Consider the following 26,337-nt stretch of genomic DNA (forward strand, 5'->3'; position numbering starts at 1 on the left):
TGGTTGATTGTTCAAGCATATATGAAGAGAAAATATGGAGAGGCATCATTTCGCTTTCCAGCATTGGGTCATAAAAAAGTGCTCGGTATCTCGAGAGGTCATTACGGAAAAAGCACGTCAAACGATCACATTCAGCGGTTGTTGCATTGGAGCCGTCATAAAAATGTGACAAATTCATACAGATTTACTGTACATTTATAGGTTTCTATAGAAGCTCATTTACACCATTGGATTAAAAAAAAATAATAATAATTAATTAAATTAATTAAAATTAATTAAATTTAATTAAAAGTTTTTTCTCACTATTCTGACTTTATTTCTTGGGATTGTGAGTTATAAACACAACATTATTGTGAGTTATAATGTCCGAAATGTAAGATAATAAATATACTGACTTTTTGTTTCACGCAATAGTGAGTTAAAATCTTGATATTCTGACTTCTTTATCAGAATTGTGAGAAATAAATTTGCAATTGCAAATTAGGTGGGAAAAAAACAACAACAAAAAAACATGAATTTAACTTTTTTTTTTAATCTTTTCTCGGAAATGAGAGATAAATTTAAAATAGAAGTCAGAATAACAATGTAAATTTGCAGTTAGAAACAAAAATAAATCAGAATTGCAAAATATAAACTCGAAATTGTAAGAGATAAAAAAAAGTCTGAATTGTGACTGTAAATAAATTTGTGATTGCAAAAAATATTAATAATAATAATACTTTTTTTCCCCCCCCTTGCAATTGCAAATATATTTTTCACAATTCTGACTTTATAACTTATATTATTAAGTTTATATTTTGCAATTAAAATTTTATTCGTAATTGTGAATTTACGTCACACTATTCTGGCTCCTTTTCTCAAAATTGAAAGATAAACTCACAATTGAGTTATAAAAATGAAATGTAAACTCTGAATCATAAGAAAAAAAGTCAAAATTGTGAAAAATATATTTGCAATTGCAAGGGGGAAAAAAGGTCAAAATTCGTAGTTAGTTTTCCCCTCACAATCACAAATTTATCTCACAATTTTTTTTTTCTCCCCCAAATTTTCCAATTTCGATTTTTTTTTTTTTACTCGTGAATTTACATTGCACTGTTCTGACGACTTTCCTCAGAATTGAGAGATAAAGAGTCAGAGTTGTGATATATAAACTTAGAATAGTGAGAATAAGTCAAAATTCCATTGTTTTCCCCTTACAATTTCAAATTTATCTCTCAGAATTCAGACTGTCGTCTTATTTTTGGAATTTAGATTTTTTATTTGTTGTTTGTTGCGAATTTACATTGCGCTATTTTGACTTCTTTTCTCAGAACTGAGAGCTATAAACTCACAATTGTGAGTTACAAAGGTCAGAATTGCAAAATATAAAATTGTAATAGTAAGAAAAGTCAAAACTGTGGAAAAAATAAACTGGCAATTGCAAGGAAGAAAGTCTAAATTCCCCCCAAAAATTCATACAATTGCGAGTTTATATTTAGAAACTGACTTTAAAATTTGTTTTCGCACAGTTGCAGATTTACATCATGGTTTTCTGACATCTTTTCTCAGAACTGAGCGATATCAACTAGCAATTGTCAGTTATGAAGTCAGAATTGTAAGAAATTCGCAGAAGCAAAGAAAAAAAGTCCGAACTCAAATTGAGTTCTCGCAATTGCAAATTTACCTCAATTCTGACTTATTTTTCTTACAATCATGCAATTCAGATTTTTTTCCTTGCAATCGCAAATTTATATTGTGCTACTCTGACTTCTTTTCTCAGAATTGAGCGAAATCAACTAGCAAATGTCATAAAGTCAAAATCTTGAGAAATCTTTTTTGCAAAAGCAAGGAAAAAAGCAACTTCAAAAAAACTTTATGCAATTGCGAATTTACATCTCAATTCAAACTGAATTTTTTTCTTAAATCTTGCAACTCTGATTTTTTTTCCTGTGCAATTGCAAATTTATATTCTGTTATTCTGACTTATTTTCTCAGAATTGCGAGATATTGATTTTTTTTTTGAGTTTACATCACACAATTTTCAACGACTTAAATGGTTTTAATATAAACTCGCAATTTTGCTCAAAATTCAGACATGTCCTTACAGTTGGGGGTTTATATCTCGCAATGTTAAAAAAAAAAAAAAAAAAAAAAACTGAATTGCGCGATGTAAAGTTGCAGTTTTTTTAAACTCAGTGTTGGAAATGAGCTTCCATAGGGTTCACAGGTCAAAACATCAGTGGTATCAAGCAGAAAAACAGTATAAAAGTAGCTAATGCAAGAACTTTGGCAGAAGATCTGTGGCGAACGCAAAGCAATGCGCAAATACAAAACACTGGAGTCGTTCAATCCAGTTCCAGATAAATAGATACGTGCCGAGAAACATCCGCGTAAACAAACCAGTTTTGTCCGGACAGTGCCTTTACCAGCATGAAACTCAACGGACTGAGTGGATTTTTTTTTTGTTCTCCGTAGCTGCGTGTAACTTCTTTAAAAAACATTTGATAAACTATAAAAGTCCTTTTCTGTAAACAGTCTGGATATTAAATACGAAGACGTAACAAGACTTCAACAACAGCGGCAGTTCCAGTGATTTGAACACATCTGAGGCATTAATCCCGTTGCTTGTCAACAGCAACAATCAGACGAAGACGCTCCAGTCATCGGGAGCCAAAGTGAAATGCATTATGGGAAGGGAAAAACATGACCTTTGTTCTTCTAATCGTATTTAAAGCTCAGAAAAGGACGTTTCAGCTCCTTTATCTCACTCTGGCTCTTCGGAGATAAAGACCGTCAGCACTAGCGAACCAAAGTGCGCCTGGCAGGGACGGCCAGGAAGTGATGCGTTAAGTGGCTGCAGCTTCCTGTCAATCAATCACAGGCTAAGAAAGGCCACGTTGGCAGCGTCCTCGTCGCGCTCCGCCTCTCCTCCGCTGTGCGCCGCCGTGTTTTTTCTCTTCACCTGTCGGCGAGTCCTTTGCGTGGGCGGCAGCACGAGTTGGAAACCGCCGGGATTTTGCGGAGAGACCAGAGAGGATGAGACGGACGGACTGGGAACGCTTTGGATGGAGGAGTAGCCCGAGCTGCGGCGGTCTGTGCAAAAGATGCTCGAGGAGAAGGAGGAGGAGGAGGAGGATAGGTGGCGTTTCCAGGGTCTGGCGCTTCCGCTTGTCGCCTCCTCCTCGGTGGGCTCTTCACAAAAGCTGTCATCATCGCTGGAAAGAGCGCAACAATGTGTTTGTCTGTCAGCACACTCCAGCGCTGGCTCCATCTGCACCTCCATAGCCGATACTGTGAGAGAAAGAGAGTTGGTTAGTCATTAAACGGCCTCTTTAAACTTTACTGAGTGGGACTGAAGAGGCGGACAATTCAAATGTCATGTAGCTTAACAGACATTTATAGTTTTGCTCACATTGTGTTTTCTTTTCGCCCATGATGCACGAAATAAAATATAATAAATATACTATAATAATAATAATAATAAAAAAAAAAAAAAAATCTAAAAGTCTGAACTTCAACAAGACTGCAATGATTCACAAAGCTGCGTAAAATTCATCCATACAAGCTGTGTGCTTCATTTAAGTTTTATGAAGCTAAAATTTGTGAGGAACGGACTCATGCAGATTATGATGGTTGCTTTTAATACTTGATCTCATTTTAAAAATTATTATTGTTATTTCTTATAAATAACTGTAATATTTAATCAAAATTCATTTCATTTTTTAAAAAATGTTAAATCATTATATTTTGTTTAGCAATAACAGGGTTTCTGCAGATATGAACAAGTGAAATTTAAGACTTTTTAAGACCTTTTTAATACCACCTTATATGAAATTTAAGACCGAAACCTGTAATGGAAATATATATTATATTACATGCATACATGTAATATTTAATGTGTTTAATGTAAAAAGTAAACACAATTTCATGGCTGTCATAAATTAAATTTATTACTACGATATACTGTGAACTTTTCATATCAGCAGATACTATTCCACACAAAATATCCCCATAAAAGTACCACTAGAAATATCTGACGTAAAAAAAAAATTCTGAAGCAATATTTTCATCAGTGCTCTATTAGCTTTTAAATCTTAAATCTGCATATTTGATTTACCTTTATAAATGCCTTTTTTTTTTTTTTTACTTTTGAAATGTATGCATTACCTTTGAAATGTATTTTATGAATTTATCAATAAATTCTAAATGGCTGTTAGCAGTGAGATTACATAATTTACACTGCAAAATTAAAAGTGAGATTAATGTTTTAAATACATTTATTGATTTATAAATATATAAATTAGAAATGTTGGGTGTGGAGGCATACTTTTAAACACACTAAACTACCAGCAGGTGGCGGTAAGTCACTTCATGAGCGAGTTATTTCAACTGATTCGATCAAAACGCTGAATCATAGCAGAAAGTTGCTAGGAGAATGCTTCTGCTAATGTTGCATATTGTCTAATATGTAAGTAACTACTTGACTAACTACTTTTTTATTGAGCTAAAATTAATGTAACATTTGTAATTGTGAGAATTTTCAGCAAAAAGCTCACTTGGTATATTACTGAACTATATCATGTTATAAATAAACTATACATTTGAAATTTTTTACCTCAGTGTGTTTCTTTAGAGTGCTGTTACATTCATTTGTTTTAAAGTATGTCACAAATAGACCAGAAATACACTATCCATTATCAATTTCTGTTTACGTTGAATGTATTAAAATAGGAATCTTTCTTGCCTTTCGATGCTTCGCTAGTTGTTTTTGTCACTTCAGTTTTAATCAGGCTGTTTGTTCGGTCGGGCAAGTAACGTAAAAAAAAAAAACATTTTAAAAGTATTTCGAAGGCTGGCTGTCAGCTAGCTCGACCTATATTTCTTATTATTATTGATAACATTATATACAGAAAAAGGTCGTTTGACCTGTATTCTGCTACTGCGATTCTGTCTGAAGACGCAGTAACTTCCACAGAGGGAGAAAAAAATCTAGTTGTTAGCAACTGGCCTTAGCCAAGCCTTATATTCAGTTTTTTCAAGCTAAGTATCGCTAAACTTGCACTTCCCCAAAGCTAAAAAGTTAAATCCATTTTACTTCCGCGGTACAATCCGAGAGACTCGCGACAATAACAGAAAGCTGATTGGCTATTGCATGCTGGTCTCATTTGTAGTTTAAATACAGCAAATTATATTTGGAATTGTGAAATAAAGAACTACAACACCACGGAAACAACAAAAAGAGAATTTAAATGAGCTTTAGAGGTAGCGTTACATGGACATCGGAAAAATAAGACCTATGTGAAATTATTTAAGACCTAGAACAGCGAATTTAAGACTTTTTAAGGCCTAAAATTTTGATTTTTAAATTTTAGACTTAAGACTTTTTAAGACCCCGCGGAAACCCTGAATAATTTAATAATAAATATTTTATTTTACAATGAATACAATTGTTTTAATTTCTAAAACATTTTACAATAAATTAAATATTAACAATGCTATTAATTTGTTTTGCAGTTCATTTAAAGTGTTACAACACCCCCCTGTTTCAGGGGTGCTTTTTCACACCTCTGGTTTAAAAAACGTTCTGAAATGGGGGGGTGTTCACTGGGGATAAGGGGTGGGGTACAGTGTGGAGACGACAAGGCGGAGACCGCATTAAAGTGGGAGTGACAATAAGTGAATAAATTCAGCTAATTTGCACACTGACAATGTAAACACGCTCGCCGCTACAGCGGTTCTAAGAGCAGTGTGGAAGTGGAGGACTTCTACCCACCAGAATCCCCACACTTAGATGCAAGTGATGACAGTGCAGGTCCACTGCCTTTGTTTGAACCTTTGGACCCTCACGCACATACACAAGAACTAGGGCTGGGCGATTTTTTCGATTAATTCGAATTTACGTTTTAAGACGATGTAATTTTTTATTAAATCGAGGTATCACGATATATAGATAGATATATATATTAGATAGATAGATAGATAGATAGATAGATATAGATAGATAGATAGATAGATAGATAGATAGATAGATAGATAGATAGATAGATAGATAGATAGATAGATAGATAGATAGATAGATAGATAGATAGATAGATAGATAGATAGATATATTTTTTTTTTACAATGAATACAATTGATTTCAATTACTAAAAATATTTCACAATGAATGAAATATTAATGCTGTTAATGAATGAATTTAATTCATTTAATAATTTTAGTCGAAATAGTAATTTGTTTTGCAATTAATTTAACAATGAATAAAATTATGATTTTTTTTACAATGAACAATGCTATTAAAAGAACGTAATTTAATAATTAAATAAAGTAACGTTTTTATTAATATAACAATGAATAAAATAACCATGAATGTTTTTTAACAATGAATATCAAATGTTTCAATAATTTCTAAAAATATTTTACAATGAATAAAATACGAATGCTATTAATGAATGAATTTAATTTAATTCATTTTAATAATTTTAATTAAATGAGTAATTTGTTTTGCAATTAATTTAACAAATAAAATTATGTATATTATGTAAAATGTTTTTTACAATGAATACAATTGTTTTAATTTCTAAAAATATTTTACAATGAATGAATATTAAATGCAACTCATTTAATTAAATAACAATTGATTTAATTTTAATTTAAAAGTACTTTGTTTTGCAATGAAAAATTATTATGAATGCTTTTTTACAATGAATATAAATGTTTCAATAATTTCTAAAAATATTTTACAATGAATGAAATATTAATGCTATTGATGAATGAATTGAATTAATTTAATCATTTTAAATTGAAATAGTAATCTGTTTTGCAATTAATGTAACAGTGAAAAAAGTATGTATGTTTGTTTAAAAAAAAAAAAAGTTAAGTCAACAATAAATTAAGAGTTTCAATAATTAAAAGCATTTTTTATATTTCTAACAATGATATTATAAAAAAATTAATTTAGTAATAAAGACATCAAAAAAATATTTTTTTTAAATTAATGAAATTCGCAACAGCACTTTTTAGCAGGGAAAAAACATGTTTCACAGATAAAAGGAAACATAGGATTAGTACAACATTAGGGTAATTTCTAGGTAAACTAGTCGTCTAAAAACTATATCCTCCTTATTTTTCTAATTTTGTGTGTCTGGCTTCCGGTTTCGTCTATGTCCTGAAATTTTCAGTTGTACAAAACAGCTTGTTTTGCTGCTTAATATTGCAAATTGTTATGTCTTAATATATTACTTTACTGTATTATCTTAATTATGAAAACACTGGTTTGTAGTGCAAACAGTTTTAGCGTTTACTGCACGCTGTTATTCTTCTCATTATTTCTCTATAGCTGATAATGAACTGGAAGTCTCACCCATAGGCTTACTTCTGCGTTTAACAATATGGTGGATAATATACATGCATATTTTTAAATAAAAACAGAACTATAACTGAAGTGGTTGCTTAAAGTCCACGCATCACGAATCTCAAGCTGATGAAATCAAGATGTCGTGACACATACGTGACTCATGCATCAATACCAATTGGTTTTGTCTAATTGTTTTAGTGCAAGATGATTCAGAATATGATGTAGCTGATATATGAGCCATTTCCCCTCCCCACTCACTTTCTCCGTCCTTCTCGCCCTCGCTCTCCCGGTCGCCCTCGTAGCCGGAGCAGGAAGTGTCCAGGCTCCAGTCCAGGATGTCTCCCAGCAGCATCTCCTCCTGAGTGGACAGCTCTGCTGTGGGCGTGGCCAGGAAGCTGCCCCGGTGCGCCTGCATGCTGTCCTCTCGCCTCCTGATTTTGAGTCAAAAAACAATGCATTGAAATCATCACCATCAACATTTAACAAACCGTTTTCTTAAAGATGCAGAAAAAGCACAAATTCTGTGGTTTTTCAGCACTTTTGTGTATTTGAACCCTTTCCAACAATGACTGGATGATTTTGAGATCCATCTTTTCACACTGAGGACAACTGAGGGACTCATATGCAACTATTACAGAAGGTTCAAACACTCACTGATGCTCTAGAAGGAAAAACTATGCATTAAGATCTGGGGGTGAAAACTTTTGAACAGAATGAAGATGTGTGCAGTTTTCTTATTTTGCCTAAACATCATATATTTTTTCATTTAGTACTGCCTTTCAGAAGCTATGGAAGATACTTAGATGTTTCCTGGAAGACTAAATATATGAAATTTAGCCTGATCTTCAAATTCCAAAAGTTTTCAACCCTGGCTCTTAATGCATAGTTTTTCCTTCTGGAGCATCAGTGAGAGTTTGAACCTTCTGTAATAGTTGCATATGAGTCCTTCAGTTGTCCTCAGTGTGAAAAGATGGATCTTAAAATCATACATTCATTGTTAGAAAGGGTTTAAATACACAAAAATGTTGAAACAACAAATTTGTGGGACCTGAAGGATTTTTCTGAAGAACAGCAGGCAGTTTAACTGTTCAAGACAAACAAGGGACTCATGAACAACTATCACTAAACAAAAAAACACAGCTGTGGATCATTCAGATAACAACACAGTATTAAGAATCAAGTTGAGAAAAAATTCAACTTATTTTCTCTTGTATATGTAAATGTCTCATGTGAAATATCTTATTCAGGTCAGTACTAAATAAAACAATAACAAGCATTTTGTATGATCTCTCTTATTTTGCCAAAATAATTAACATTATGCAGATTCTGCAAGGTGTATGTAAACTTTTGACTTCAACCAAGTATAAATCTAAATTGCAAATGTATTGCAATTAATTAAATATAACTAAATTGATAAATATTGTAACTAGCATTAAATATGATATATTGAAACTTATAACCAAGTACAATGAAAGAATGAAGCTAAAAAATGAACTAAAAATACAGAAACACTTATTTTTAAATGATCAGGATCTGTCTGGTTATATTTCTATTTTTATACGAGATGCATATTTTTTCCTAATATTTTTCAGGGTCCCAGCACATCTTTAAAAAAAAAAATACATGTATAAATAGTGTACACTATTTTTTGGTTTCAATCTTTATTGGCTATCAGTATTGCAGATTTTAGAGTTAGAGCGCCCCCTAGAACCTGAAATGATCTAAAGATTGAGAAAATTGGCTTTAAAGTTGTCCAAATGAAGTTCTTAGCAGTGCATACTAATTTAAAATTATGTTTTAATATATTTACGGTAGGAAATCTGCAAAATATCTTCATGGAACATGATCTTTACTTAATATCCTAAGGATTTTTGGCATAAAAGAAAAATTGATCATTTTGACCCACACAATGTATTTTTGGCTATTGCTACAAATATACCTGTGCTACTTCAGACTGGTTTTGTGGTCCTGCAGTGTTTCCCCTACCATTATCTTAGGGGGGCGCCCCGCCCCCACAACGGCACCCCCCGCCCCCCTTGAATGTCAAGTTCATTTTATTTTTGATATAGCGTCAGATCACAATAGAAGTCATTAAGGTTATCTTTCCTATAGAACAGGGCTATACATTGTTCTTTTATTAAACAAACTAAATTGCCTTGTGTTATTTATCTTATTTACACGAAGGCATGTCATTTCTGTCTTTACATGATCGCGTGTTTACAATGTCTCATCTGCGAAAACACAGACGGGATCGCGGACTCCATTCATAAAAACCGAATCTATTATAGCGCGAAATGCCACGTAAATTCGTCGATTTTTGGATTAATAAATCAAAAGTTGGTCTGTTACTTCATTCAAATCGCGATATGGACTAGTGTCTGTGAAAACTGAAATGCAAAAAGACCGTTTCAATATGAATCCTGCATGCTCCGTTTGCCTCTGTATGTAAGAATGGTGGAGACGCGCTTTTACTACACGCATATACTGAAGCACACGTGACGCTCCCGCTAATTTTGGGCATTTGCATCTCGCATGAACAGATAAACTCAATATCCAAAGCTGCTGTGAGTGTCACTTTTACCGTTTCATTTGAGAAAACTAGCATCATAACATGCTGTACACACAGAAACTTCAAGGCAACCTGTCAAAATAAAAGTAACAGTATAATGTAGTTGTTTATATATTCCTATTTAAATAATTGACATGAAACAATATATATGATAAAAATAAATATAACAAGATTAACCACTTAATTGTAGAAAAAATACTACAATTATTATTTAAATGTTAAATTATTATTATTTATTGATTTTAACAGTAAACCTCTGTTTGTTTGCCAAAAATTAAAAGGGTTTATTTTTCATTTGATTAAAAATAAATAAATGTTTATACTTTTAATTTGATTATGAGAAAAAATAATACACACAAGAATTAAAAAAAAAAAAAAGCAAAAGTTGGTAGAGCCCTATTGTTCAAAATGTTAAAACAGAGAGTTTTGGACTTATTTTTCCACTGAATAAGTCTATAATAATGTTTTCGTTATTTCACAAAGTAGGGTAAAGTACCGGGGAAAAAAAAGTAACGTTGGCTACCGGCACCCAACCCCCTAAGCCCCCCCCCCCCCCCCCCCCCAACACTGGAAACCTAGGGGAAACACTGTCCTGCATCTCTAGACAGGATATAAGCATATGCATGTATTGTCAGTTCACACCTTTTGCTGTTGCTGGCTGGAGAGGACAGGAAGGCGTGCATCTCTGTGAGCTGACTGCTAGCGCTGGGCGCCTCCACCTGCGGCTCCACCTCTGGGACCTCCAGCACCTGACAGAGCTCCTTAAAGCTCAACACCTGTGACAGAAACACACATCACATCACATATAATTCACTGGATGTGCTAGACTTAAAGGGAAACTCATAGAAGATGACAACACTCACCGCTTCTCTGCTGATCTGCTGGTACGCGTCGTCCTCAAACCTCTGCTTGACTCCGGTCAGAGACACGTGTCTGTAGTCTTTGGGCACATCTTGACCGAAACTGTGGATGGAAAGAAAGAGTCAGTGAGAATAAAGACAAGATTTGTGCATTTGTTGCATGTGATGCTGTAGGATGCATCCTGAATGAGATCTTTGGTAATACCACAGAAAATTATGCAACAATATTTGTTTGGATAGATTGTAGTCACGACTCAAAGGCAATTATCAGTCACTGGTGAACATGTCACAATGGCAACAGAAATATTTTCTGACTAGCAAATGTATTCCTTGAAATTTTTGCAGTGTGCAACAGGCTTTAAAGAGACCAAGAAACCAAAATTATAGCATTTATGCATTTGACAGACTATAATTAATATGTTACCCTGGACAAAAAAAAATATTTTGTAAATTTCCTACCATAAATATTTCAAAACGTAATAGGCATGGCTAAGAACTTCATTTGGACAACTTTAAAAGATGATTTTCTCAATATTTAGATTTTTTTTGCACCCTCAGATTGCAGATTTTCAAATAGTTGTATCTCAACGAAATATTGTTATATCCTAACAAACTATACATCAATGGAAAGCTTATTTATTCAGCTTTTTCAGGTGTTGTATAAATGTCAATTTCATAAAATTTTCAAAAAAAAAAAAAAGGACCCTTATGACTGGTTTTGTGGTCCAGGGTCACAAAAAACAAATACTGCATTTATGCTAATAAATAATGAAAAATACAACTATTATAAAAACCAATAACAATAATAGATTCATAACTACATTAATAATGATTTAAAAAATAAGTAAACAACTTAAAATGAAATGTCAAATATTTGAAATAATTACATAAAGTAATAAGATTGCAAATATTCTAATATTAAAACAAAATATAGAAATAATAGAAAACCGTACATAAACAACTAATAATAAAAATATGAAATTACATAAATGAAAGATAATATTTTATAACTAATGTAAACAACAATATTAATAAAAATATAAATATTAAAACAAATGACTGAAATTATAGCCAATATTAAATATTGTAATCTATTTAACAAATATTATACTATAATTTATTATATAAACATTCTATTTTCAATAACTCAAAGAACAATGAATAATATATACGTAAATGCTAAATATTATAACTAATATAAAATGTTAACAAACATTAATATAAATAATAAAAAAAAGAGTAAATATTGTATAATTGATACAAAGACATGCATTAAATTAATAATGATTGCAAAAATTATAAACAAAGCAATTTGTAGAATTAGATTAGATTTAAATACAAATATTTGTAATCATTATTAGTTTAAGTTATTTTAGTTATTAATTACAATTTATTATTTTTTTTCTTAATATTACTCATTTTATTAGTTATATTTGTCATTCAGATCTGGAAGGTCATATTAATAAAAATAAAAAAAATTGTTATTTATTATTATTATTATTAAATACTGTCTTTTTCTACATTCGCAGTCTCACAAATGTCAAATTATGGTGGTTTGCGCACTTGGAAGCATTTACAGACCGAAATGTACAGTGGTGGCCAAAAGATGAGAATGACACAAATATTAGTTTTCACAAAGTTTGCTGCTAAACTGCTTTTAGATCTTTGTTTCAGTTGTTTCTGTGATGTACTGAAATATAATTACAAGCACTTCATACGTTTCAAAGGCTTTTATCGACAATTACATGACATTTATGCAAAGAGTCAGTATTTGCAGTGTTGGCCCTTCTTTTTCAGGACCTCTGCAATTCGACTGGGCATGCTCTCAATCAACTTCTGGGCCAAATCCTGACTGATAGCAACCCATTCTTTCATAATCACTTCTTGGAGTTTGTCAGAATTAGTGGGTTTTTGTTTGTCCACCCGCCTCTTGAGGATTGACCACAAGTTTTAAGATCTGGGGAGTTTCCAGGCCATGGACCCAAAAGTGCAAATTTTCAGCTGATTTTAGTCAGATTATTTTAAATATCGACCAATGTTTTTATGCAGTAAACACATAGAGTTGTAAATGTGAAAGAAGTTAATGTGCTTTCTAAAAATCTTAACAATTATTAATAAATATAATACATTATATGCTTGATTTATCCCTTTTAATGGTATAAAGGCTGAAATGCCATTGTATAAGATTTTTTGTATCTGTTGTATAAGAACAGATTTTTTGTACCTGTATCTGAATTATAAATCACGTAATTTTATGGCTTAATATGTTACTGTACATCGTCCAACCACACTCATGTTCATTTTACTTGTGCAGCTCTTAAAAAAAGGTCATAAATTGCCTTAAATGGATATTTAAAAATTCTGCAGATACACTGTAAATAGTGAAATAAAATTTGTATGACCAGTTACCAAGCAATGCTTAATTTTGTTCAGTCTGTGGAGTAAAAAGGTTGCTTTAGCAATTAAAGAAAAAACACGGTCAGGTCAAAGTGTCTGAATAATTGTTGGTCCCAAATTTTTATCAGTTCTACTGGTTGTCCACTGTATGAAGAAGTTCTGGGTATAATAAGTTACAGTTTACTATATTTTTCTATCCTCACTTATATATAAAAAAAAAAAAAAAAAAAAAAGTATATCTGGTGTCTGAATAATTTTTGGTTTGACTGTATTTTCATACAACAAAAGTAGTACAAATAAATGCAGGGCCATGAGTGTCACAACCAAACCTAATGCAGTGAATGTGACACGTTTTATTAAGACTGTAGAGGGCAGTTCAAAGCAGGTCAGTGCAGAGTGATAGCAGTGAACTCGCTCAGCATTCATCTCCACTGAGAGAGCAGACAGCTCAATCTCACTGGCATCCTCAGCCAAACTACATTAACTCGGGCTGCACGCCTCAGGACCCCACTGAGCTCAATATCAATGTGACACCGGCTCATTATCACAGCTTCTTCAACTCAACTAAGATCACTCAGAGAGAAACCGCTGTAACTCGTCTCGTCCCGTGAAATCTGAAGAGCTATGTATAAAAGTCTGAAACAATATAGATGAGATAGAGTTTTCTCAGAGAAAATGCAAAAGGCCAATGAAAACGCTCCAATTTTTTCCGCCATTGCCATTTTCTCTGAAAATAAGACCTTGTTTTGGCAAAAGCCATTGTCCTCGAATGTGCGCTTAATGGAGAAAACAATCCCAGAATGCACTACGACAAGCTCAATGAAAACACTCACTGAAAATGGCAGGAAGAAATAGGAAATGTCAAAATAAATGTATTTCATCAGGAACTGAAAAGTGCTGATAAAAAATAGCTTTGCTTTGGTAAAATGCACCATTTCACCTGATATTCATGTACACAGCGTTTTTCTTTTGCTAATTACAAAATAACATTGTTAGTTTAGCAATAATGATGACAAAAACTATAATAAACAACAGCAATAATTAATGAACCAAAAATAATCATCAATTATTATGTTTTTGCAATGTTGAGTTTAGTTTAGCGATAATAAATATTATAATAAATAATGTAAACACTAATACTTCATAAACTAATAACTATAATAATAACCAATGATAACACACAAAATAACTAAACTATTAATACAAAAGTAATAAAAATTGACTCAAAATTAATATGTAAAATTTATATACTATTACGGTTTCTGCTAATATTTTGAATTTGATTTTATTTAAAAGTAGTAATAACATAATGATTTTATAAATAATAAATTGATCCCAAACATAATATACTAATCAAATTGTAATGATTATAAATATTACAATATAAAAACAAATAATATTAGTTAATATTTAAATATTTGTAACAATTATTAATATTTAATCATATAATATACATTTAATATTATAGTTACAATACTTGTTATTGTATCATTGTTTTCTTGCTGTTTATTATTTGTCATATTAGTTATATTTTATGAATTTAGTTCTGAAATTTCACAAATAATTCACATAAAAATATTTTCAGTTTTCACTAATTTAACTAAGTATATAGTATTAATTATAGTATGGAAGCCCCACTGAATAAAAAAACAAACAAACGAGAAAAAAAAAAAAAGTAACTGACTTATTACCTCAGAATTGCATGATATAAAGTCAAAAATCACAATTCTGACGTTTTTCTTACAATTGTGTAATAAAAACTGGCAATTGAGTTAAAGTCAGAATTGCGAATTTATATCTCGCAACTGTGACTTTTTCTCAAAATTGCGAGAAAGTCACAATTGCAAGTTTTTATCTCGCAATTCTGACTTTATTTCTCACAATTGTGAGTTTATATCGCAATTCTGACTTTATAACTGGCAATTGTATGTTTATATCTCATAATTCTGGCTATAACATGCAATTGCAATAAATATCTCAAAATTCTGACTATATAACACGCAATTACAAATTAATCTCACAATTCTGACTTTATTTCTCGCAATTGTGAGCTTATATCGCAGTTCTGGCTTTATAACTGGCAATTGCATGTTTATTAGGGCAGGGTAAAAAAATATCGATTCTCCGATTTTAATTGATCTTCAGTTTAACGCAACGATATCGATTCGGGAAATCCCTGAATCGATTCTTAATGCACGTGCTTCACGTAAGAGGATATGAATATTCACCTCTCGTCCTGAAGGTGTCACTAGTGTTCCTGCTGAGAGAGTTTTCTCAACTGCTGGTGTAGGGCTGGACGATTAATCGAAAAGTAATCGAAATCGACATTCAGAACCTATAATCGATCAAATTTTTCCAGGTCAATTATTTCAATTACTTTCCCTTTAAAAACACTACTGCGTGTGGAGTCACGTGACCCCGCTCCGTTACGTTGCGTTATTCCGCCGACATGTCGATGGAGAGCTTAAGCAGTATTTATACAGTAAAAAGTATTTACAGGATATACAGTAATTTTATTTAGAAGAGATACTGCTTATTTTCTACTTTTAATATTTATTATTTTATAAATAATTTATTTTGTTTCCAAAAGTGCAAGTTATTTATTTTCACTAATTAAAAAAAAAAATGTGACTTTTCATTTTAAGCAATGTGTGCTTTAATTTTAGTTGTTCAACACTGATGTTCAATAAATAATCATAGATAGTAGATAGATAGTGTGTGCACCCTTCATTCAAAAATCTCTCACTTGTAATATGTGCGCATATTTACTGTACAAAACTTGTCAGTGAACTATGAGGGCAAAAAACTAAATATTATTTAAATATAATTAAATATAATTTTATTAATGAATAAAATAATCGTTCATTAATCGTAATCGGGTTAAAATGTTCAATTAATCAAGATTTTGATTTTAGGCCAAATCACCCAGCCCTATGCTGGTGATCTAATCACAGCGCAAAGGAGCTATCAGAACATGTTGATCAGCTGCTTTTTTTTTTTTTTTGCAGAAAAATCTGGTGATCAAAAATGATTAGGCTGTAGTTAAGAACTGTTAGTTTTATGGACAGTTAGAATGTTTTGTATAAGCAGATAAGGGCTTTATAATGGGTCTGTTTTGAACGTTTTGAATTTAGAAAAATGTTTTATTTCTTAAACATGTTTGAAGTTCTTAATAGATTTCACTGTTGCACATTTACAGTCTTTTTATTTTTTTAACAGTAATGTGCATTTTGCAGTTTGTTTACATGGTGTACAATGGATGCACATATTTATGACTTCTTGTTACAGTGTTCATTTAAAATAAAAGTTGTTTAAAATAAACAACTGTGTGCACCCTATTATTAATGTAGATGTGTATTTCAGTAATAAACTTAAGTAGGAGAGTTTCAATTACCAGCATTTATATCAAAATATGGATCCCATGTCTGCAAAACTAACATTTTAAATGAAATATTGATAGCTAATCGATATCGAATCGAAATCGGAATCGAATCCATAAAAATAAGAATCGAATCGCCGGATTGGTCACAATACCCAGCCCTAATGTTTATGTATCATAATTCTGACTTTATAACACGCAATTGCAAATTAATATCTCACAATTCAGAGAAAAAGTCAGAATTTTACTCTTCCTCCATATCTGATCTTTACTGCTTTCGCCCACTCTTTTGTTACTGACTAAGAAACAGAAAAAACAAAAAGGGGAAAGAAATTTGTATTTTATTCACTTTCCATCCAAGTGACAATGTTTGTTTAAAAAGGTGCTTTATTTATTTTTATTTTTCATTTGACCAATGTTTCAAGCAGATATTATCTTTATTTTCTGATTTATTTGTTTAGTTTATTATTCTGTTTATTACATTATTTTTATTTTATTTGTAATTAATCCAGAGAGAAAGAAATTTGTTAAATGTCATGTGCTTTACTTTTCTGCTGTGTTGAAACAAGTACTATATTGTCTTTTATTGAATAACTCTCTGAATAAAACTATCAATAAAAAGAGTTGAGACTAAAAAAAAGTCAGAATTGTGAGATAAAGTTGCAATTACTTTTTTTTTTTTATTGAGTACAGGAAACAGGCTTATAACTATAGAACCGGTTATATAGTTTTCATTTTTTCACTTTGACTTCAACTTAACAAGGGAGATTTGAAAAATGAGAACCTTTTTATATTCTATTTAACATTTTTTTTTTTTTTATGGCTTTAGGTTTAGTTAACGATAACAGGTTCCTCTTCAGCTAGGATGCTGCCTATTCTTCATGAGAAGAGTGGGACTAAGGTTTAATCTCCCCAGAGCAACAAAAGCTAGACTTCTCAAACCCAGAGGAGCTGCTAATTGTGCGGCTCAAAGGGCAGAAGTGACCATCTCGTAACCACCTCGTTAACACAACGAGCGCTTGACTGCACATCACTGCCTCCATGGAAACTGACCAGCCACGATAAACCACAACTGAGCCAAGCTGTGAAAACCATTGCTTTTCCCAGACTCAGAATAAACATGAAACTTCCTTTGCATGAATTAATGTGATGGATAACGACCGACGCAGACACTCACCACTTCACATAGAGCGATAAAGCACAGGAAACCAGGTCGTGCTTGGAGAAACCGGTGTTTTCCTCCAGCTGGACGGGCCACACGGGAACTGTTGAGAAACATTTGTTAGAAAATCTTGCATTAGGCTTAAGGTAGTCAAATATCTTGCTCTGGTTCTATAGGCGTGTGGTCGGTGGGATGGCGGCGGTACCGTAGTTGTGCAGCGCTCTGGTGAGCAGCAGGACGGCGCTGGCGAGTCGGGCCGGTCCCGGGACGGTGAGGGGCGAGCAGAGCAGAGAGAGTTCACAGATGTAGCTGAAGAGGTGAGAACTGCGGCGCTCCACGGGCAGCAGCGACTGCAGCACCTTCCCATAATCCAACACTGTGGGGGTCTGAAACACATCATTAACATGTTAATCAGTTAGTCAGTGTTAATCCACTGGGAATCCCGTTGGTGTCCACCCAAATGGTTTTGTTAAGTAATCTCTTGTATTTTAGAATGCATGCTCTACGCTGCCGAGAGTTTCACGCTATAGTAAAAACGAAACCAAAAGTAAAGTGTTTACGCTCATTCAAAAGCAACTTAAATACCCTGCGCTTAGAGAGCGACTCCCCAATGCGCGCAAATTAGGCTACATAAAATATCTAGGCTGTTATAGTATGTGGGCTATAAGTTGTGTAGTTGTGAAGATAGCTCTGTATCATGATAGAAAAATTTGGTGAAAATGTCAGTATTTTATTGAGACTTGAGATTAAATAAACTGCTCAAGTAGAGTAGATCTTGTAGTATTAATTTTCACATGCAGCTACACATTGTCGGTTAAAAACATAAAGTGGCTGGTAAAAACATTTAGTGGCTGGTAGATTTTGAAATCCAGCAGCCACACTGGCCGGTGGACAAAAAAAGTTAATTTCCATCCCTGGTTGCACCCCTAATAAATATTTCATGCAATATTAGTCATATGGTGCAAATCAGTTATCAGAAGGGTAAACAGAAGTATTAGCTGCAAAGAAAAATAAGTAAATCATTTAATGTCTAAAATAAAGCCTAAAAATAGAGTGAAATAATGCATCTGTATGTTGGAAATATTCATATAAAATATCATTTTAAAAAAAGAACAACCCATTTAATATTAGAAATATTTGTAAGATATATAGAAAATAATGTTTTACTTTTAATAAACCTTTAATAAACACAATTTAGATTTGTATGTATAATGTAGGATTTATAATAAAAATTTTATTATATAAAACTCAAAAAGTAATGGAAATATGAATACAAATTGTAATATGAAATATAATCTCATATAATAATTTATCTTTTAAATTAGGGCTGGGCGATATGGCCTAAAAATAATATCCCAGATTTTTTTTTTTTTCACAAATCCGATTTACGATTTAAATCGAAAAAAATCGAAAGAATCGCCCAGCCCTAGTTATTTATTTATTTATTTATATAAATAAATAAATAAATAACTAGGGCTGGGCGATTCTTTCGATTTTTTTTTTATTTTATTTAAATCGTATATATATATATATATATATATATATATATATATATATATATATATATGATTTATAATACTATATTTTAGTATATAATACTAAATATATAATATTATACATTTTATCTATAACTAATTAAAACCTACCCTTTTATTATTAGAAATAAGAACACTTCTATAAAAAAAAAAAAAAACTAAACTTAAAACAGAAAAAAAAAAAACTTATATTAAAAATGAAAAAATTTTGGGGAAAAAAAGAAATGTATTATTTTTGTGGTGAAATTTATAATTTTACAGCACTAGGCCACAGTTCTGAAATATTATTTTTAAATGTATATTAAATGTATACATTTTATATATTATATTTAAGATTCACAAAAACATTTTAGTAAATACTCTAAAAATAGAGTAAAATTATCAATTTGCAAAAAAATTAAAAAAAAAAAAATAGATCAAGGATATTAATGAAAATTAAATTATAAATAATTGTTTTAATCATTTTATAGTTTGTTATATTTTAGTATGTTATATTTTTAGTATAAAATTATTAATTTTATCTAAGAATCATAGAAATACTACAATAATACATACTAATATATAATATCTGGACGTTTCTATAATATTTGTATATTCCTAAATAAAATATTTGAATATACAAATGATTTCAAAGAAGTAAATGCACAATTTGTTATATACCTTTAAGACAATATCACACACTTCTATTTTAGAGCTAGCCAAAACGTTCAATATAAATAGACAAATATTTCATAAATACTGGGTAAAACAATTTTTTTTTTATTAGACTTCTTGTTAGTACTGAATGATTTTTTTCTTTTCATAAACACATAACTTAAAATGCCTAAAATGCCTTAAGCGGCTCTCTCAGGCTCAATCCCAATTCTACCCCTTAGCCCTACACTTAGCCCTACCCCTCCGTTTGGCGCGTTCACGTGAAGGGGTAGGGGTGTCTCATTTCTCTTTTGGTTGGAGGGGTAGGGGTAAGGGGAAGGGCCAGATAGCCCTCCAAACGAAGATTTTTCAGGACCTCACTTCAAACGAAGGGCTAAGAGAAATTTCCAACATGGCTGCTCACTCGAGCAAGCAGACTCGTAAATATAAGTAAATTTTGCCTTTAATAAGGATTTTCATGACAATGTTTCATTATATGTATATTATCTTCAATCTTGTGTTTGTGTTTATGGTGTTGTTTTGTAAATAAACGTTTGCAAAAAAATCGCTAAAGTTTGCTAGCAGATAGCACTGATCGCACGATATTACAAAACATATTTTTATGTCATTTACACTTGACTGCACGTTAGAAACATGAAAGACCAGTGGCACGGCAATTTGCAACGGTGGTGTAGTGAAGGGTGTACGCAGGTAACAGTATACACACTTCCACTTTTTAAATCCCCTCTGATGCGCATTATTCAGTAGTGTCCTGCATTCGCCAAAATCATGGCAGTCCACCACATCCAGTCATGTGAATAAATGTAAATATTCGCTAAAAACACCCAATAAAGGCAGTGATGATGCAGTCAGGAGCGTGGAGCCGGCTTGCTTTGAAATGTATTTGATTGCGCCTAATGCTCCTGCGCCCGCTCACCGCACCAGTTATTTAAATCAGTACATAATAATAATAATAACGATACCTTACAAATAAAAAGAAGCTGATTTTTACGATCAGAAATTTCTTAAACCAGTGAACCCCTGTAAACATTTTAGTCCAAGGATCCAGAAAACGAATGCGTTCAAATAGAAAGTTCAAAACGAAATTCACAAATGAAGCATATATACTTCTCCAGGCACCACTACACTGATTAGCAATTTGCCGCGCATGTGATAATGCGTTGTTTGTTTTGCTTACGGCCACATGTGAATGAACGGTGCGTACACCGTACATTTTTACTTTTTGCAACATGACAACATTTTGACATCTTGGAATGAGTGATAAACATCTGCGCATGTCCTATGACGTAACATTAGGAACTAGCGACAACCTATGATGATGTATAACAGTGTTGTAGTGGTGTCCCATTTCTTAGGGGAAATATTTTAGCCCTTCCCCTTTACACTTTGTTTCAAGGGACAAGGGGAAGGGGCGAGGGGTAGGCGAAGGGGAAGAAAATAGAATTGGGATTGGGCCTCAGTTTTGGCACTGTACTCTAAACTTCAGTCACAAGGCTATGTTTATCTGAGCTGGCAAGCATATAGTGAGGTTTTTGAGTTGGTGTGAAAGCATATATGTTCTTGTGCCACTGACCTGTATCTTCCCGTCCAGCACAGAGATGACCTCCCCCATCATGCGCACCAGGTCCTCATACTGATAGGTGTTGTCTGTGAGCCACACGGCCTCGCGGATGGTCAAGATCTCTTTGCTGATGTATCTGAGGGGTCAGACGAGTCAAAATGAGCTCAGCTGAGCACAGGAACACTAATAACAGAGGCTCTTTGTGGTGTGTGGCGCTCACCGTGTGCAGATCACCATGCAGGCGATGCCCAGCAGCTGCAGCTGGGCCTTGGGCACCGAACGCAGGCTCAGATAGCGGTCCACACAGCTGATGGTCACGTGCAGCACCTGACTGGAGAAGTCCTTCATGGTGGTCACCTCCACCAGCCAGTCTACCAGAATATACCTGAACAAATAAAGAGGAAATGAGGGTCAAACTTGAAGATGCTTTGTGTAATATTATTCTGAAAGCGCCTCCTGCTGGAAGAGAAACACATGAGTTGTAATGTGAACTGATGGATCCACAAGACAATATGTTATAAAAATGTAAACAACTTAAACAAAGGCAGTAAAATATATGTATATGTTATTTAAGTAATATAATATTTGATTGATAACAATTGGTTAAATTAATATAATTGATTTATTCTTTGAAACTTTAATATTAATTTCTAGTAAAAATATTAATATTTAAAACTAGTTCAGTGTTAAATAAATATTTTGAAATTGTATTTTTGTTATTTTATTTCTCTGAAAAGCAATGCAAAATAGTAAAAAGCAAATTTTTACTATTTAATTATTGTAATGGTGAAAAAATTGGCAAAATAAATGGAAAAAAAAAATGCGAAACACCGCGTTCGGTATTCGGCCTTCGGCCAAGCATTTCATTATTATTCGGCTTCGGCCAAGAATTTCATTTCGGTGCATCCCTAGTAATTTTGTTATGTGCTTTCATCATTTTTATTAGTTTTTTAAAAATACTTCTACAGCTTGTTTCGTTCTATTTTTATTAGAATTTTTTAATATTCTATATACATCAAGTATAGTAAGTTTTAGTAATTTTGCTGTGCGTTTATTTTATTTTGTTGTTTCTATATTTGTTTCTAATTTTGTTACAAGCTTTCACCATTTTTACTTCAACATTTCTTTATACACTGTTATAGTACTTAACTTAGCTATTTTGTAGTACACTAGTAATTTTGTTGTGCCTTTGTAATTTTTTATTAGTTTTAATATTTCTATAGCTTTAAGTTATAGTAATTGTTACGTGCTTTCATTTTTTATATAAATAATTCTACGTACAACATGGTTTATTAACTTGATTTAAGCTTTACATTTTTAAAAGCCTTTAGTTTTGTGGTAAGTTTAGTAATTCTGTTACGCATTTTCATGATTTTTACCATTCATTTAAATACTTCTAATACACCGTTATAGTATTTATTAGTAACTTGAATTAAGCTTTGAATTTCAGTTATTTTGTAGTAAGTTTTAGTAATAGCTATTAGTAATGTGTTTTAATTTTTTAATAAAGATTGAAATATTTGTAATTTTGTTGTCTTTTTTTATATATTTTATAAAAATATTTCTTTACCTTTAAGTTTTACTAATGTTGTTAAGTGCTTTCATATAATTTAATTACTTTCTATAACTAAGAGTTAATAATTTGTTACATGCTTGTCATTTTTATTAGTTTTTGGTATACTTCTATTATTCTTTTTATATTTCTATTGCTTTCACGTGTCTTCATTTTTATTGAAATATTTCTATAGCCAAGTTTCACTAATTTTGTTACATGCTTTTGTCATTTTATTTTTCCACATTGCATTAGGTTAATATTATTACTGCTACGTGCGTTTATAATTGTATTACTTTTTATATTTCTATAGCTTAAGTTTTAGTCATTTTATTATTTTTTTTACATGTTTCAATACCTTATTTAACATTTACATTGTTTTTTTTTTTTTTTTAGATATTTTAATATTGATTATATTTTAGTATTATTTTATCATTTTTATTTAAAGTTTCATTAATTTTGTTACATGCTTTTTTATCATTGTATTAGTTTTTATATTTCTATAGCTTTTAAGTTTTAGTAATTGTCCTTTTTATTTGTTTTTAATACTTTATTTTATTTTTATTTAACATTTACTTTATGGATTTTTATTTATTTGAATATTTATTGATTTATTTTAATATTATTAATAGTTATTATTACATGTTAGTATTATTATGTGTGTTTTTATTATATTTCTACATTGATTTAAGATTTATTAATAAGTTTTAGCATTATTGTTGCATGTTTGTCATATTTATATTTATATAGATCCAAGTTTATTTGTTCTTTTACTGTTCTATTTTTTCCCCTAATATTTCTATATAGCTTTAAGTTTCAATAATTGTTCAGTAATTTTCATTTTTATTAGTTTTAAAAAATATTTCTATATTTTTTTAGTTTAGCTTCACCAATTTAGAAAATTACTTTGGTTTTTTTTTTTTTTTTAAACGCAAGTTTTTCAATGATTTTATTTCAATTACCAAATGTGATCTTAATTAGTTTTAATAAACACTTAACTCAATACCAAGTCAAAATAAACAGCCAGTGTTATATAGTAATAATCATAATAGAAATGCATTTTTTAAATATATTTAAAACTAGAAATACGCATTTTTAAATAATAATAATTAAAAAAAAATTCAAGCCTAGAAATCACAACTTTAAAAAGTTTATATAACGAGGATTTCCATGACAGTGTGAACCCTGCAGGACTATTTTAAGGCAGGAGGTCATCTGAAGTGTTGTACCTCTTAGTGGTGATGTCCTGTCCCTGCAGGTTTTGTGGGTATCTCAGGGGCGACGGTCCAGAATTGAAGAACTGAGCCACAAGTTCAGCACAGGCCCGCGGCTCCAGACCCAGAGGGTTTGTGGTACCACACGACTTCGCAAACGCCAGCTGGAAGATCAAAACAGACAAGTTAAACAAACACAAACCCAGAATGTTTGTGTGTGTTTAATACAGCATCACAAATGCACAGACTTTTGCATAAACAGCATCGCTCTTCATCTGAAGCCCCCATACAAGCCTATTTACACACGTCAAAGTGCCATTCAATCTGGCACAGCTGCTGATTATTACAAATAAATGTCAACAACGGCAGAGAAAAGCTCCAGATTTGATGACAATATTATGACGCAGCTTTCCCAGGCCGTGCACTTCCATTATGAGCACGCTCAGAGCACAGACATCGGGAGAATGGAAGTATAATGGAGACGGATGATTGGTAATGACCAAACACACTCCCCCTACGGACGTCACGTTCAGACAAGCAAAGGTCAAAACATCAAAATAAAGTCTAAGTAAATATTTACAAACTATATTATTATTATTATTAAAAATAAATATAAAAAAATAAAACAAGTAATTGTTTTCATTTTCAATAATAATGAAATCCTGAACACAAGTCTAAAACTAAATCAGTTCTTCAAAATATAAATGTTTTAGCATATTTAAATAATGAATGTATAAAAATATTTCTTTTAAATATTTCTATATTTTTTAATTTTTTGGTCAAAAGAAGTTAAATGCTGAACCTAACATAAAAACATAAAATATATTTTAGCATATATTTACATAATGTATAGGCTATATATTAAAAATATTTTTAAAAAGTAAACAATTGTTTTCATTCTTAATGAAAGTGAAATGTGTCTATGTAATTTTCAAGTAATTCTGGTCAGCAAAAGACAAAAATATATTTTAAATACACATTTACAAAATAAATGTATATTATTATAATAATAATAATAATGTTTACACATTTATAAAAATAAATAAATAAAACAAATAACAGTCTCCATGTGTAACAGGATATTCAAATAAATAAGTACAATTCCACAATACGACTAAAAAGGTATATTAAAAAGTAAACTAGGTCAATTTTGTAATGCAATTCCTCATGCACATTATCATTTGGTCCAGTTACCTGAGCTTCCCAGCATCCTTTAGCAGCGTAGTCTCTGAGCGTGCGCATGCATTGCAGATACCTGCCGGGATCGGCCGCCTGCAGACAGAACATCAAACCAGCCATCAGCATCAATATCAGAGACTAGGACAGGACTGAGCATGATCACGAGTCCCAAAGAAACTTACAGACGTCCCGCGGTTCATTTCCCACAACAGATACGAGCTCTGCACGCTCCCGCACCGCGCAGACTCCTTCAGCATGGCCACAGCCTCGCCACGCTTCTCCTCATCCTGATCAACACACACAGGAATGTTATTAGGAGAGAACCAGTGAAGAGCTTTTATCATTAACATTAAGTGCTTTCTGTGTGGGACCTTTCATCTTTGAGAAGCAAACCCATCAGAGAACACACAAAATGAGCAGCATGACCAGTATTTTTTGGGATGTTGGAAATGAGTAATGCTATTTTGTCTGCTCTTGACTTTGTGAACAATCAATTCAGTGATGTCACAAATGAGATTCCATCCTTGAAGATTAGATTGCTTTTACGCAATCTTTCCCCGATCAGAACTACATTACAGGAAACACTCACATCAAACAGCTGAAGGACTCTAGCCAGACAGTACTGTAACGTTCCTCTCCGGCCCTACAAACACAAGAAAACACCAAACAAACAAACATTAGAATAATGTAATGATATGGTAACAAATCTGGCAAATGTAACAAATATAAGTACACGTTTCCCATCAATTTTGTAGTACAAAAAAAAAAAAAAAAAACGACCTAATCCTTGATTAAATATTTAAAAATATAAATCTAAAAATGCAAGTAAAAAAATATAAATTTAAACTAAATGAACATGAAAATGAATTTAAAGACGTCTAACCAAGGCTGCATTTATTTGATAAAAAAAAAAAAAAAAAAAAAAAAAAAAAAACAGTAATA

General features: G+C 31.8%; 1 protein-coding gene across 1 annotated transcript in view; it reads right to left on the reverse strand.

The window, feature by feature from the left end:
• Nucleotides 1–2,466: 2,466 nt before the first annotated feature.
• Nucleotides 2,467–26,337, reverse strand: part of ccnf (cyclin F) — a 30,089-nt gene continuing 6,218 nt past the window's right edge. The window contains exons 6-17 of the mRNA XM_073836239.1: nt 25,985–26,038; nt 25,578–25,682; nt 25,411–25,488; nt 24,232–24,380; nt 21,671–21,835; nt 21,463–21,586; nt 17,906–18,086; nt 17,716–17,803; nt 10,766–10,865; nt 10,545–10,678; nt 7,592–7,764; nt 2,467–3,270 (exon numbers count right to left, since the gene is read on the reverse strand). Of these exons, the coding sequence (XP_073692340.1) occupies nt 2,855–3,270; nt 7,592–7,764; nt 10,545–10,678; nt 10,766–10,865; nt 17,716–17,803; nt 17,906–18,086; nt 21,463–21,586; nt 21,671–21,835; nt 24,232–24,380; nt 25,411–25,488; nt 25,578–25,682; nt 25,985–26,038 (1,767 nt within the window). The 3' untranslated portion in view covers nt 2,467–2,854. The remainder of the gene's footprint in view (nt 3,271–7,591; nt 7,765–10,544; nt 10,679–10,765; nt 10,866–17,715; nt 17,804–17,905; nt 18,087–21,462; nt 21,587–21,670; nt 21,836–24,231; nt 24,381–25,410; nt 25,489–25,577; nt 25,683–25,984; nt 26,039–26,337) is intronic.

This window comes from Garra rufa, chromosome 1 (genome assembly GCF_049309525.1).
Source record: "Garra rufa chromosome 1, GarRuf1.0, whole genome shotgun sequence".
In the NCBI taxonomy this organism is placed as follows: Eukaryota; Metazoa; Chordata; class Actinopteri; order Cypriniformes; family Cyprinidae; genus Garra; species Garra rufa.